Genomic DNA, 15152 nt, shown 5'->3' on the forward strand with positions numbered 1-15152 from the left:
ATACTATGAAATTAGCTGGCGGGTGTGTTTCAGTCTGTCACAACGGCATAGACAAAAATAATGGGCATTACTTAGGGTTAACTTAACATTTATAAACTGTCAAACTAAATTAACACAGCACCCCTACACATGTTATAAAATGCAGCAATATACAAGACATGCACATTATTTAACAGAACGGTGAAGCAACTCACCAGAACAGGAAACATCAAATTGCTCAGCCACTTGTGTCTGATTCAGGTTTTTTTTAAGAGTGCGAACAATTTCAACTTTGTGCAGCAGGAGAAACAGCGGTGCATTGCTGTTTGTTTACACTCCATTTTGTAGCGATGAGGTGCACTCATGGAACTCAGAATACAAAATAATTAAATGATATCACAGCAGTTCTGGAAAAATGTAATAAACCAATCAGTGTCCCTCAAGACACTCTCGCGGTGAAAAGTCGCTTTTTTACAAAACAGTACTGTATCCGTTTGTGAATGAATTGCTATCAGTGCCAAGAAAGTGTTCTTTTAAGCGAATTTTCTGTTCCTTTAGCCGGAGCATTTGTAATGGGAAAAATCTGTTTCACCACAAGGGTGTTCTTTTAAACAAAATGTTCTCTTAGGAGATAGTTCCTATACAATAAGACACTTGTATAGCTATGTTTCTAGGTGGTTTTTGGATCTCTACTGCAAAAATGTACATTAGCCAAATCTTGCAAACATACATGTCTCGGTTCTAAAGCTAAGTTTGGAACAATTCGTAGTTATTAGATACGTAGATACATCTTGTATATAGAGAAACAAAAGGTTTCTGCTTATTTTACTGAACAAGCTTGAGATTAACAAAATCAGCAGAATAGTGTGCATTATACAGTCAATTTTTCAATTTTTTAAAAATCTGTTGGGAACTTAATTATACTGATTAAATACATACATTATGCATATATACTGCTTTCAGCATTTCTTTGAAATAGTTAATAATAATGCTGCAGTATTTTCAAAACTGACAATCAGTACTGTTAAATTCAGAGGATTCACAGATGCAATAAATGCCAGTACCAAAAAATATAAGTAATAATCGCAGGTATAGGACAGTAAGAATCAAGTGACAGTGGAAAAACATTGATTAAGAATTCATGTGGTAGTCCTACCTGTTGCAAGCCTTCAGTCCCAATTGCACTTCTCATGACCTCCAGCTCCCGACTCAGCTCCTCAATTGCCTGTTGTTTTCCTGCAAGCTCATCCTCCATTGTCCAAGAGCTCTGTGCTTGGTTCTCAGAACGAGTTTCAGAGACATGCACGTCTTCCTCCTAAAGCAATCGGTCTTAATTAAAAGCCAGTTTCATTTTAACATATTCAACACATGTACAAAATAACACAAACTATCAAATGCTTGATCCAATAAAGCAGCAGTGTATTAGTTTCAGCGGTGTTAATTTGCACCTACTACATAAAAATGTCAACAAGCCTTCTCTCAGTGTGAAATGCAGTGCTGTTAAAAGGACACTGCTCCACACTAAAGATACAGTAAATGGCAAGTGTGAGTAACAGGCATGCCTCAAGAAAGCAGTTGTATATTGTTTGTCTTACTGTACCCTGATCACATCTCCAGAAGATGGTTCTATTTTCAAAACAGCAGAGCACCCATTTACCTGTTAATTCACAACACAGGTTATGTAAATGATACCAGGGCACTACTTCAAAAGAGCACTGCGATGACATCACTATTTGAACAGAAGAATGTCTATCGAAAAAAAAAAAAAAAAAAAACCACTTTGGGAATGCACTAGTCAAAACTTTTTCTAGGTCTTCCTGAATAGTATAAAATATTTAGAAAACCATGAAAGTACAGTATTGTACCTTGTAAATAGTAAACTATGATTCATATAGTAGTACATAGTACAAATTTAGTAACTACTTTTTATATTAGCATTAAAGTTTTACAGAACACCCTGCAAAGTTTAAAAGAAAAACAATGTTATCTTTGCCCACAAATCACACATCATGGGTCAAAAAATTAACTGGGCAATTGTAACAAAGTGCCCGCCCCTGTGTATATTATCTGTTATGTGTTGCGTGTGGTGTGTTTAAATGTTGGTGTATAGACATTGGTACACGGGATATAAACGGGTCTGTGTAACACGAGTGTTTAAAAATGTATATGTGTATTTAGGCACGAGGATTGCACAGCACTTCACGTGCAAGTAAAATGTAGTAATATGTGAGCACGGGGAATTGCACTTTATTAATTCACGTGCTGGGATTCAAGTGAATAATTAATTGGTAATTGAATCCCAGCACAATAGTATATATAGATGCACGTTGTCACATACTGGGGGTTGGGTGTTCGGTGAGCGGAGAACGGGATTGGAGACGGAGGAAATAAGGAAAGTAGTAGTAGTAATAATAATAATAACAACAAAGTATCTGCTCACCGTGTTTGTCAGTGTCTGTCCGTGCACCGTTTTGTTAAGTTTATTCTGTTTTCGTTTGTCTGTTTATTTTGGCGTAGAGTGCCGTGTCCTGTGTTTTTCGTGTTTGTTAAACCTTTTATTTTGTAATAAACCGGCGCCAACAGGCGTCTTCATCATTTCATTTCATCCGTCCTGTGTTTTGTATATTTCATTACCTTTCCTGGTTCTGACGCCGCCCACTTCGGCCGTCTCTGTGACACGTGGTGTCCTGCGTGGGATAACAGCGCCTCCAAGCGTCAGACCAGGAGAGGTTTTTTTGTGTGGGAGAAAAAAAAAAAAAAAAAGGGGGGCGTCTTTGGATTACAAAAAAAAAAGCAGGAAAGAGGATAAAGAGGTGAGGGACAGGGAGGAGGAGTGCCGCCTAAGGGCCAGACATCCCCGGCGATGTAACCAGTCCTTGCCGGGGTGCCTCCTCTGCAACCAGGACCATCTCTTTGCAAATTGTCCCTCGCTGCCCCTACCAGGAGGGAGAGGAGGAACTGCCGCAGGAGAGGAAGGTGAGGAGGTGGCAGAGAAGGGGAAAGGGGAAGAGGAAGGCAGAGGTCCCACCGCTGTCTCCAAAGCCGCACCAGTCTCCTGCAAGGGAGGGAGAGCCGCACCAGTCCCCTGTATCAAGGGGAGACTACACACCGCTCCCACCTCCACCACCAGGAGACTACACGCCGCTCCTACCTCCATGGGCAGGAGCAGAGCAGCAGGAGCTGCCTCTGCCTCCGCCACCTCCACCGGCAGGGAGCAGAGCAGCAGGAGCTGCCTCTGCCTCCGCCACCTCCACCGGCAGGCGCAGAGCAGCAGGAGCTGCCTCTGCCTCCGCCACCTCCACCGGCAGGAGTGTCTGCCTCCGCCACCCCAGGCAGGGGCAGAGCAGCAGGAGCTGCCTCTGCCTCCGCACCTCCACCGGCAGGGGGAGAGCAGCAGGAGCTGCCTCTGCCTCCGCCACCTCCACCGGCAGGGGGAGAGCAGCAGGAGCTGCCTCTGCCTCCGCCACCTCCACCGGCAGGAGCAGAGCAGCAGGAGCTGCCTCTGCCTCCGCCACCTCCACCGGCAGGGGGAGAGCAGCAGGAGCTGCCTCTGCCTCCGCCACCTCCACCGGCAGGGGGAGAGCAGCAGGAGCTGCCTCTGCCTCCGCCACCTCCACCGGCAGGGGGAGAGCAGCAGGAGCTGCCTCTGCCACCTCCAAGGAGCAGAGCAGCAGGAGCTGCCTCTGCCTCCGCCACCTCCACCGGCAGGAGCAGAGCAGCAGGAGCTGCCTCTGCCTCCGCCACCTCCACCGGCAGGAGCAGAGCAGCAGGAGCTGCCTCTGCCTCCGCCACCTCCACCGGCAGGGGGAGAGCAGCAGGAGCTGCCTCTGCCTCCGCCACCAGCAGAGGGTGAATGCCTGCTGGGTCCCTGTCCACCAGCAGAGGGTGAATGCCTGCTGGGTCCCTGTCCACCAGCAGAGGGTGAATGCCTGCTGGTATCACTTCCCCCACCAGCAGAGGATGAATGCCTGCTGGTATCACTTCCCCCACCAGCAGAGGGTGAATGCCTGCTGGGTCCCTGTCCACCAGCAGAGGGTGAATGCCTGCTGGGTCCCTGTCCACCAGCAGAGGGTGAATGCCTGCTGGTATCACTTCCCCCACCAGCAGAGGGTGAATGCCTGCTGGTATCACTTCCCCCACCAGCAGAGGGTGAATGCCTGCTGGTATCACTTCCCCCACCATCACGAGGAGAGGAGCTGGAGCTTCCTCTGCCTCCACCTCCATCAGGGGGAGAGGAGCAGGAGCTGCCTCTCCCTGCACCAGAAGGGCCAGGACTAGATGCTGGCGGTCCTCAGCAGCCCTTGCATAGGCTGCTGAGGGAAGCACGGGGAAGAACCTCCCGGCTGCAGTGGCCGAAAAGAGGGCCAACACCCGCACCCCAGCTTGTCCTGACTGCCAGCCTCGCTTCGCCCAAGGATGCCAGCCTCGCTTCGCCCAAGGATGCCAGCCTCGCTTCGCCCAAGGATGCCAGCCTCGCTTCGCCCAAGGATGCCAGCCTCGCTTCGCCCAAGGATGCCTCTGCATCGCCTGGGGTTGCCCGCCGCTCTGCATCGCCTGGGGTTGCCCGCCGCTCTGCATCGCCTGGGGTTGCCCGCCGCTCTGCATCGCCTGGGGTTGCCCGCCGCTCTGCATCGCCTGGGGTTGCCCGCCGCTCTGCATCGCCTGGGGTTGCCCGCCGCTCTGCATCGCCTGGGGTTGCCCGCCGCTCTGCATCGCCTGGGGTTGCCCGCCGCTCTGCATCGCCTGGGGTTGCCCGCCGCTCCGCATCACAGCCGGAAGTACTGTGGCCGGAACCCCACGAAGGGGAGCTGCCGGCCACGAAGAAGGGGGAGGAGGTCTGGAGACCGCCAACCCCAGCAGCAGTTTCGCTGCCGGAGGAGGGGGAGGAGGTCTGGAGACCGCCAACCCCAGCAGCAGTTTCGCTGCCGGAGGAGGGGGAGGAGGTCTGGAGACCGCCAACCCCAGCAGCAGTTTCGCTGCCGGAGGAGGGGGAGGAGGTCTGGAGACCGCCAACCCCAGCAGCAGTTTCTCCGCCGGAGATCGTGGGGGAGGTCCGGAGACCTGCTCCCTCTGCAGTTTCTTCCCTGCAGGAAGAACGGTGGTTGAAGCCCCACCAAGGGGAGCTGCCGGCGCCGAAGGAGGGGGAAGGTCAGGAGACCACACCCCAAGCAGCCTTTCCGCTGCTAGGACTACCCTGGCAGGAGAATGCTACCCTGCTGACAGCATTACGACCTGTGGGCCCCTGGAAGCCTCTGGTCCTGGCCAAGGACTTTGGGCGGGACTTTTGGGCTTTTAAGGGGGGAGGTGGCCATTGAGGCCATGTGTGCTTTGCACAGGAGGGGGTATATGTAACAAAGTGCCCGCCCCTGTGTATATTATCTGTTATGTGTTGCGTGTGGTGTGTTTAAATGTTGGTGTATAGACATTGGTACACGGGATATAAACGGGTCTGTGTAACACGAGTGTTTAAAAATGTATATGTGTATTTAGGCACGAGGATTGCACAGCACTTCACGTGCAAGTAAAATGTAGTAATATGTGAGCACGGGGAATTGCACTTTATTAATTCACGTGCTGGGATTCAAGTGAATAATTAATTGGTAATTGAATCCCAGCACAATAGTATATATAGATGCACGTTGTCACATACTGGGGGTTGGGTGTTCGGTGAGCGGAGAACGGGATTGGAGACGGAGGAAATAAGTAAAGTAGTAGTAGTAATAATAATAACAACAACAAAGTATCTGCTCACCGTGTTTGTCAGTGTCTGTCCGTGCACCGTTTTGTTAAGTTTATTCTGTTTTCGTTTGTCTGTTTATTTTGGCGTAGAGTGCCGTGTCCTGTGTTTTTCGTGTTTGTTAAACCTTTTATTTTGTAATAAACCGGCGCCAACAGGCGTCTTCATCATTTCATTTCATCCGTCCTGTGTTTTGTATATTTCATTACCTTTCCTGGTTCTGACGCCGCCCACTTCGGCCGTCTCTGTGACAGCAATACATTTCTCAGGAGTGTTTGCCAGAAGAAAAACATAATCATCCAAGGATCACAGTGTATACAGATTATGTTACCTCCTGCAACAATGCTGGTTTCCTCTTTCTATAATAGGTCACTAATGTCAATCAAAGCACCAGCATTGTTGTAGGAGGCAGCAGAAACTGGATACCAGGAATGGAAATAAGATTCCCATTGCATAGCAGTTTGATCCATTCCTGATTTTACTACGAGTTTAATGAGACACACCTGAGCCTGTTACCTACACACTTTGGCTAATCAAGCTGGTATTAAAACCTGGAATGGATTAAACTGCTAGGCAATAGGTTTCTTATTTCTATCCCTGTTTTGAGAAACAATTCTCTCTTGGCTAATGTTCTCAAGTAAAAGTTAAAGTAATTTCAAAGTTGATTTACTGATGATGTGTGAATTAAAAACAAATAAATTAAAAAGCTGCCATAGGACAACCCAGGATACAGCCACGGTAATGTGTAAACAATGCAATGTGTTCCGTGACACTTCGAAAGTTTTATTATGCATCATTCAATATATTTTCTCATCTAACACCTTCAAATCCAAGCACTGATATTTACACTGTAAAAATCTGACTGGATAAAACCAGCAAGACCTTTTTTTGGCCCTTTTTGTTCAATGTAGATTTTACACCTTTAAATGGCTGATATTTGTTTTTTTTTACACATACTATAAATTGCTTTGATCACATAAATGAAGCGAACAAACAGACAGATTTGTTCTCCAAAGCACACTGTCACTCTGACTACAAGACTGTGGTGAGGCCAGCACAGTTGCTTATGGACAGGAGCCAGACCCAGAACAAAAACAACAACACTGACACATTCAGTACCATCAGTTCCAGACACGGGATATAAAGAACAAGGAAACAGCAGAGTACAATGTATCTCTATTGAACTGGGGCTTTAGGTCCACAGAAAAGGGAATGTAATTATCTTGCACAAACTGACAATGTTTATTAACGTTTATTTTACTATAGCCCGGCCCGTATAGGTGATCCTTTTTATTTAAAGACATCTACCGTACTGCATACAAGTCATAAGTGTCCTCAATGCTTTATGAACCCATTACCCTTATGACTACCATATTTACTAAGCTTGTTTAGAACAGTAATATATTAAATATCTAAAAAGAGAGAGAAATGTATGAAGTTTACTTTTAAAGTCTACATACCAAACATTAGAACCAAAACACAACCTTGAATCATGTCTGTACACACAAGAGTAGACTATGCAGACAACTGTCTGCAAACAAATCTTGAGTAAATGACCTTGCACAAGAGAAAAATAAGGATAACAAATAGACTGATGCAATATTAGTTTATAATAACAACCAATATAAAAGTGTGCCCTTTTTAACTTTAAAGATCCGCCTTGCTATCTTGGTTAAATAATTTAACATTACTTAAATATAGTATTCGATAAAAAATAGTATTAGCACATCTGTTTTTTTTTTTAATTACCTTAACCTTTACCTAATCAATACCAAAGGTTATTATTGAAAACCCAAATGGCCAAGTACAGTAGTTCCTGTAAAACTATTGCACAGGAAGAATGACTAAATTAAGCTCACCTAACCCTAAATGTCACATTTCATGTCTGCTTTAATGTAACTTCTTACCTCAGACGTGTAGTCATCGGCTGTAGTAGAAACTTCACTTTCAGGCTAAAATATGAAAATAATAAAAGAACAGTCAAATGCAAAAAAACCCCACAATCTATCAGCAACTTGACGTGAAAAACAAATAACTGCATGTTATTGTGCAGTTGCTTGTAGAAGAACAGATCAATTATGTAAATGTCGAAAGATGTCTGTAGAACTGACCTACATAATGAAGACACTTCTGAGAATACAGTACTGTGTAACAGAGTAATACTGTACTATGTATTCTGCAGCCAGTTATTTACAAACACTACAAACTACAAAATTGCCCACAGACCTGTTTTTTTTTTTTTTTTTTTTTTTTAAGAAACACAGACATCCAAACGCGAGTACCAGTAATTAGTCTAGATGGGGAAGCTCAATTAAAGGATGTTTTTGTCTGGCTTATTCCAACAGAGAATTAGTAGCAACTAAAAACTGGGTTTGAAAGAATCAGGTAATTTCATAAATACTTCTAGTGGCTGTTTATAAGATGCCAAAGTTATCCTGCAAATCCATCTTTTTGTTCTCTAAAGAACATGATTCAATTGGATAATAGTCCCGTTCTACGGATTTTCTCAATCCTGTTACCTTGTGAATATCACGAGTGCACATTACATCATATCCCATTCACTGATCTGCCCATGACTTAAACTTGCCTGTCATATCAGAACTCAAACAAACCACCACAATCAAGTCAGATTTATTGTAACGATCTGGTATAGTGTAATAAAAATAAATTAATTTGATTCAAAATCTGGATCTCATCCTCCACCATTATTATCCTCTCAAGAAATATTATGCAGGCTGAACTTACAAACATTACTGTAAATGTCCTTCATCAATGAAAAAAAAAAAAAAGTCAATCGCCCTCCTCTCTTATATTACAGCACAATCCACGGCTGTTGCTTAAAATGGCTCTTAAGAGACAGCTCAACCGGTCACTGAACTCTCCACTGCTTTTGGTGTGCATTTTGTACTCTATCGTGTAAGTAAAACTGCATTTTTTTTTTCTAATGAGCTGTGTAATATCCTTATAAACAAGACATAATTTAAAAACATAAAAATACAAGCTAATTACATTACATTACATATAAACATTTTATAGGAAAGATCTAGTTCCTATGATCATAAGCTTCATAGGGTAGAAATACATCAAAACATTTTTTAAACCTGTAACAAGCAATTCCCGTTTTTGCCTTTTTTTTTTTACCCAGGAAGTCCTAATTTGAATGATACTCAGAACATTATAACATTCACCCATTAGCTTTCTCAAGTTTTTACACTTTGCCAACACAGAACCTCAAATGATGTACACATATTCTTTTTTTTTTACCCCAGTCCTGGTATTCCCTCAAATGTATACAGTATGAGATCAAAAACAGTGGATTCTTTAATTTTGCTGGACCAATACCACTCAGTTTTCAAGACAGCCAATACAATTATTTCCGTTTATTTTTCTAGTAGGATTTAAAAAGAATGACAAATGCACATAAAATACAGTTGAGTTTCTATATTGATTTAAGGATTGCAGTATACAAAAAAAAAGACATAGGTTACCAAAAAAGTCCTAGCATATGTCTCTACAATATAATCAAAAGAAACCGAGTGAAATATTCAGCATTTTCTGTTTGTGTTAAACTGCAATAATCTGGTTCTTTTCTTAAAATCTTTACAAAAGTAGCTATTAGCAACAGCATATTTTTTCTCTTTATAATTTGCATCTTGTTTCACATTAAACACACCCTTTGATGTTGTAAAAGCAAGCTGAGTATTGTTCTCTGGAGAACATACATTAATATGCTTAATACAGGTTGCAAAGAAATACATTTTTGTTCAACCATTTCAGTAAGCAAATTGCCTGTATTTTCAAAAATGTTATATCAATTATTCAGGATAAATAAAATCATACTTACTCTCATGATTTTCCCATTATTTTCTAAAATAAATACAGTGACCGTTGCTGAGCAGAATATTTGTTTACTATAGTAGTGGGCTATCTCCACTGGACCCTACATATAGATTTCTATACACCTTCATCACTAACCCAGCACCATGATTTGTGGTTCAATTGTGTAGCTCTTATTTAAACCCTGACACATTGCAACATCCTTCCTCAGTTTAAACAAAGTTCAAATCAAAAACGTACATATACTGTACTTTCTAATTAGTGGTGGGGCCACAAAGTTTTAGCTTTGAAATTACATTTCTCACACCTAAAGCCTTCTCAGATTTTGAATGTAAAAAGCAATGAGACGAAAACCATTAAGGATTACATATTTCAGAGCAACATCATTTCCCAATTATACTTTACATTGCCCAACAATTCACTGCAGGGTTAAATTTTGCAGCAAAATATGTCGCTAAAAATTAATTTCCACCCATGTAGTGCTATAACTTCATAGGAAATAGACCAACTGGATTTAGTGTAAATGTACAATGTGAAAATGATTACTCTGAATAAATAAAAAACAATTCACCTTTGTACATTTGAAGAAAAAAATTAAATAAAATTATAACATTAAAAACTAACAAAGCCAACACTTAACATCTTACATATTGTTTATGAATAAATTGATTTCAGCTGTGCCACTGTTTTTATATTTTTTGCAGCTAAAATGTATAAGGAATACAAAAGGCAAACTAAAACGAAGCTATATTACCATGGTGATTGCTGTATGTGCATGCTCTGCCTTTCAAACTTGTACTTAATGACATATTCTACTTCTGACTCATTTCTGAAGATTTTTTTGGCTAAATAATTAACAGCCTCTGCTCTGCCATTAGCTTAGTGGAGGGATTGAAAGTCAGGGTATGTATTTATTTGGTGTATAATCCAAACAAAAATAAAAACTGTTTATTTTTCATTTAGCCACAAATTTTATTTCAAGAATTATTGCTGTCCTGACAGTAACAGTTATGTATTTAGAAAAAATCTACAGACAAGTCTTCCAATTAATATGTAATAAAATAGGGCATTTAAAAGGCGTTTTATTTACAAGGTATTTTATTTATTCCAGTTCGGCATTTAATTTATTTTATTTTTTTTTGTATATAGATAGATAGACAGATAGATAGATAGCTTTGTTTTAAAGGCTTTTGTTTTCCATCTAGAATATTCTTGTTGCTGATTTATGAAAGTTATTGACTGATAAAGTGTAATGGTAAACAGCACAAATATATTTTTCTATGGACAGAGGAAAAATAGTTTGTTATTTTATTTTTTGGAAAATGTACATATTCACTGGCTCATAGATTTAAAATAAAGGATTACAAAAGGGGTCATGGCACACACAAACAATGTTTCCTCAGAAATCAAAATATGAAAAGCAGTTAGGGATGGGAAAATGCTGTTTTCTCATTAGTCATTGCATTGCTCTGCTTAGCATTTAGTATGTCTTTATATTCATCACAAAGCTAAATTAGCTTTCTAATTTCAATGTTACTAAAGTTGGGCTTCCTTTTCAACACTTGCTATATCTATTTGTTTACAAATTTAAAAGTTAGCTAGTGTCTGTCTCCCAGAAGCCGTTTCATGGCTGCCTAGCAACAGCAGCTGTGTGCAGTCATTACAGTGGAACTCAAGCAGGGGATCTGTTAACATTAGCTCAAAACATGGTAACAAAATTGGCAACAATTTCAAACAGAATATGTTTGCTGTTTACTTTGCTGTTACAAGCATTGCATGATTAATTAGGGTCCCTGCGTTTAACATAGCAATCTCATTCACATGAACACGCAGCGTTTAACACTCTTTTTTAGAGTACTCAAATATGTAATATGCTATTAGAATATTTATTTATTTATTTTTGCGTATTCAACTACACTGACCTATCCCTAAAAGCAGCTGAATAATATTTCAATTGTTATATTGCTGTACATTGTACTTCCTATTACCTTCAGCAAATATCAGATCTTAAACTACTTTATTAACAATAAATATCAAGAAGTTGTAAAAAATGCTGCAACACTATCTACAGACGGAAAAATAATGCATGTCATTTACCATTTGAAAAAGTCTGGCTTTTGATTGTTCCTTGTTAACAATATTCAATACACATCAGGAGCCTACCTCTATTGTATAGGTCTGATCCTGCTTGATGGTATCCCCACTTCGTAATGTCCTGGAAACAGTGAATTCAGCAGCATCCGCGATGGCTCCTCTCCCTGTGCTCTGTTCACTTGGATCCTCGCCCAGTGATTGGTCACGATCCGGCCCATCTTGTGCATTCACCCCTTCTCTAGTACCTGGTGACTTTTTCTTCTTTTTTTGTTTTTTCTGCCCATCTGCTTGTGCCTTCCTCTGTCTGTATTCAGCCAGCTGTAAAACACACACATGCACTATTCTATTACACAATAAAATAGATTAAAGCAGGTACTTCTGAAAGAATTCCAACTACAAAAAACACTTAGTACTGCACTATTTTTAGATAATATATAAGAGCAACTACGATGTAGCATCTTACACCCCGAGGGTTAGTTTCAAAAGTGAGAACAAACACAGTACACTTAAACCCTTCTTCATTCATTCAGTTGTCTGCTGTATTCGACTCTACTGTAAAACCGTGTTACTTGAATATCTAATAACTTAATATATATTAGGGGTGCAACAATTAATCGATGCATTAAATTTTCCGAGCTTCGATTACATCTTGGTGAACTGATGCACCGAATTAGTACCAAGTTTTAAGTCTCCTGTTGCCGGTTTGCATTAAAACCGAGTGAGTGTGAGTGCACTGTTTCTAGTGCTAGTACGGTAGATTTGCGAGTTGTTAGGATACACACTTCAAGCCTACATTACGCGCTGGATAAGACAAATCTTAAGTATACCTGAATTTAGTATGATAGTTACATTAGTAAGGGTTTGTGAGTAACTCAGATGCTTTGCTTTTGGACATGTGAACAGTACTGAACAACCACAGTTCAAAAATTACTTCTGTTCAAATACAGTATTTTTTGTTATTATTACAATGTTAATCTGACAACACATTCTTTTCAGTTGTTAGTCCTTTGTGTTTCTTTTTTTAAAATTGCAAGTCTTCTAATTTGAATGCAAGTCGTGCCTTTTTGTTTAACTTATGTACAACAGTGTTTTTAGTTATTAGATCTTCTGTTAAAAAAAATAACGTTTATTTTGAAAAATAAAACATCAATGCATCGATTATCTTGATAAATGTCTATAAGATAATAGAATACAAAATGAGGGTGCCGATTGCACACTACCACCATTTTCACACAGAAATGCAGCTACTGTGCCATCTCTGAATTGTTTTAACGAGTGTATAAAATACCCATTCACACAGCATGAAACTGCGCAATCCATGCTGGTGTAATACCGTTATAACCCTTTCACACAGCCAAAGAGATTGCGCGAATACAACTTTCAAACCTGTCCATCAACAAACTGTTCTCGTGCAATCTGAAACACTGACAAGACCTAACACATGCACGCGGTGCTTAATTTGTAAAGAAAGAGGTGCAATGACAACAATACCGTCCCTAAGAAGCGCATATTCAAAATCATAACGTGTTTATTTGAAAGAGCATTGTACGTACTTGTGTTAGATGTTTACAATCACATATTCTGCGTCATAAACAAAGTAGTCATGTGTGCAGACAAATTAAAGGCAACTGCAGGGCAAATTATTTAAAAATATAATGTTTTCTTATGGCTTTGCATTTAAAAAAAAGAAAAAAAGAAAAACAACATTGGTTTGGCCCACAGTCTGCACTATCATCAGTGATGTGTATGCAATTAATTAAACTTAGGCTAGGTAGCTGTTAACTTAGTATGTTTTTATTCCCTATTAACCCTTAGCGGTCCTATGTTGGACCAGGTCCAACATTACAATTTTCCCTTTCCTGTCCGACATCATCAAAAAAACGTAAAGCACAGGTCTAGTCGTTTTTTCTCCGGAAAAAGCCGAAAAAACCTTTCAATGGCAGAGTGATACCAATGGGAGCTGAAAAAAGGGTGTATCTCATAGCCCCATGCACTACAGAGATAACCTTAGATTATTACCATAACCCTGGTTCCCTGAAAGAGAATGACAACCATTACCGAATGGGAAGAGCCTCTCTGACCGGCAATCACTGAGAATATATAAAAAAGCTGCCCTATCAGGGCCCTGCTGAGAGGGGGGACGTCCTCACAGTAGCACATCGCCATTTTCTTTCGAAAACAGAGGTCAGCTGGGGACACGACCTCAAAGGGTAATGGTTGTCATTCTCTTTCAGGGAACCAGGGTTATGGTAATAACCTAACGTTCCCTTTCAATTCGAATGACAACCATTACCGAATGGGAAAGCTGTACCAAAGCTGTCGTGGCTCCAGATTACCAACAGTACAGCCCCACCCCGACGATAGCCTCAGAGCCCACATGACGCTTAAGGGCATGCCGCCTGCAACACTAGAGCCCAGAGAGGGACTTGCCACACAGCCAGGATTGAGGATTGGTTTTTCTAGCAGGACAATGCTCCATGCCACACAGCCAGGTCAATCAAGGTGTGGATGGAGGACCACCAGATCAAGACCCTGTCATGGCCAGCCCAATCTCCAGACCTGAACCCCATTGAAAACCTCTGGAATGTGATCAAGAGGAAGATGGATGGTCACAAGCCATCAAACAAAGCCGAGCTGCTTGATTTTTGCACCAGGAGTGGCATAAAGTCACCCAACATCAATGTGAAAGACTGGTGGAGAGCATGCCAAGACGCATGAAAGCTGTGCTTGAAAACACTATGTAACACAATTTTTGTTCCTGGGTAGTAAGTGTTATTTCCTAATTGCTTATGCCTCAAAAGTATAGAAAATGGCTATTATTCCCCACAAACTTTGCTTTTGTGACCAGGACAGTGATATTTTGAAATTTACCTATTTCCAATGAGAAAACGGGCGAATGTGTGTCATTTCCTTCACATAAAGTCAGAAAAAAACAACATATGAATCCAAATTAACATGTATTTATACTAAAGTAATACAAAAATGACTACAAAAGATTTAGAAGTGAGTAGTTTTGAGATTTACGATTATATTGTAAATCACTTTCACGAATCAGCCCCCAAATGTAGTCTCCCATCATGTTCTTGTTATACTGTCCTTGGTAGCGGTGTTCAAAGTCCAGTATATCCTGGTGGAAGCGCTCGCCTTGCTCCTCTGAGTACGCTCCCATGTTCTCCTTGAATTTATCAAGATGAGCATCAAGGATATGGACTTTGAGGGACATCCTACAGCCCATTGTGCCGTAGTTCTTCACCAGAGTCTCTACCAGCTCCACATAGTTTTCGGCCTTGTGATTGCCCAGGAAGCCCCGAACCACTGCGACAAAGCTGTTCCGAGCCGCTTTCTCCTTACTAGTGAGCTTCCTGGGGAATTAATTGCACTCCAGGATCTTCTTTATCTGTGGTCCGACGAAGACACCAGCTTTGACCTTTGCCTCAGACAGCTTAGGGAAGAAGTCTTGAAGGTACTTGACAAATTGTTTCATAAGGCCCAATTTGATGTGCAA

At 41.4% G+C, this 15152-nt stretch overlaps 1 protein-coding gene across 8 annotated transcripts in view; it reads right to left on the reverse strand.

Annotated features, from left to right (window-relative positions):
• Positions 1-15152, reverse strand: part of LOC121313172 (A-kinase anchor protein 9-like) — a 151188-nt gene that overhangs the window by 115914 nt on the left and 20122 nt on the right. For 7 of the 8 annotated variants that reach the window (XM_041245458.1, XM_041245463.1, XM_041245462.1 and 4 more), the window contains exons 2-5: positions 11717-11965; positions 7624-7668; positions 1580-1636; positions 1136-1294 (exon numbers count right to left, since the gene is read on the reverse strand). In XM_041245458.1, the coding sequence (XP_041101392.1) occupies positions 1136-1294; positions 1580-1636; positions 7624-7668; positions 11717-11965 (510 nt within the window). The remainder of the gene's footprint in view (positions 1-1135; positions 1295-1579; positions 1637-7623; positions 7669-11716; positions 11966-15152) is intronic. The other variant, XM_041245459.1, reaches the window with a different exon arrangement.

The sequence above is a fragment of the Polyodon spathula genome, chromosome 3 (assembly GCF_017654505.1).
Source record: "Polyodon spathula isolate WHYD16114869_AA chromosome 3, ASM1765450v1, whole genome shotgun sequence".
Classification (NCBI taxonomy): Eukaryota; Metazoa; Chordata; class Actinopteri; order Acipenseriformes; family Polyodontidae; genus Polyodon; species Polyodon spathula.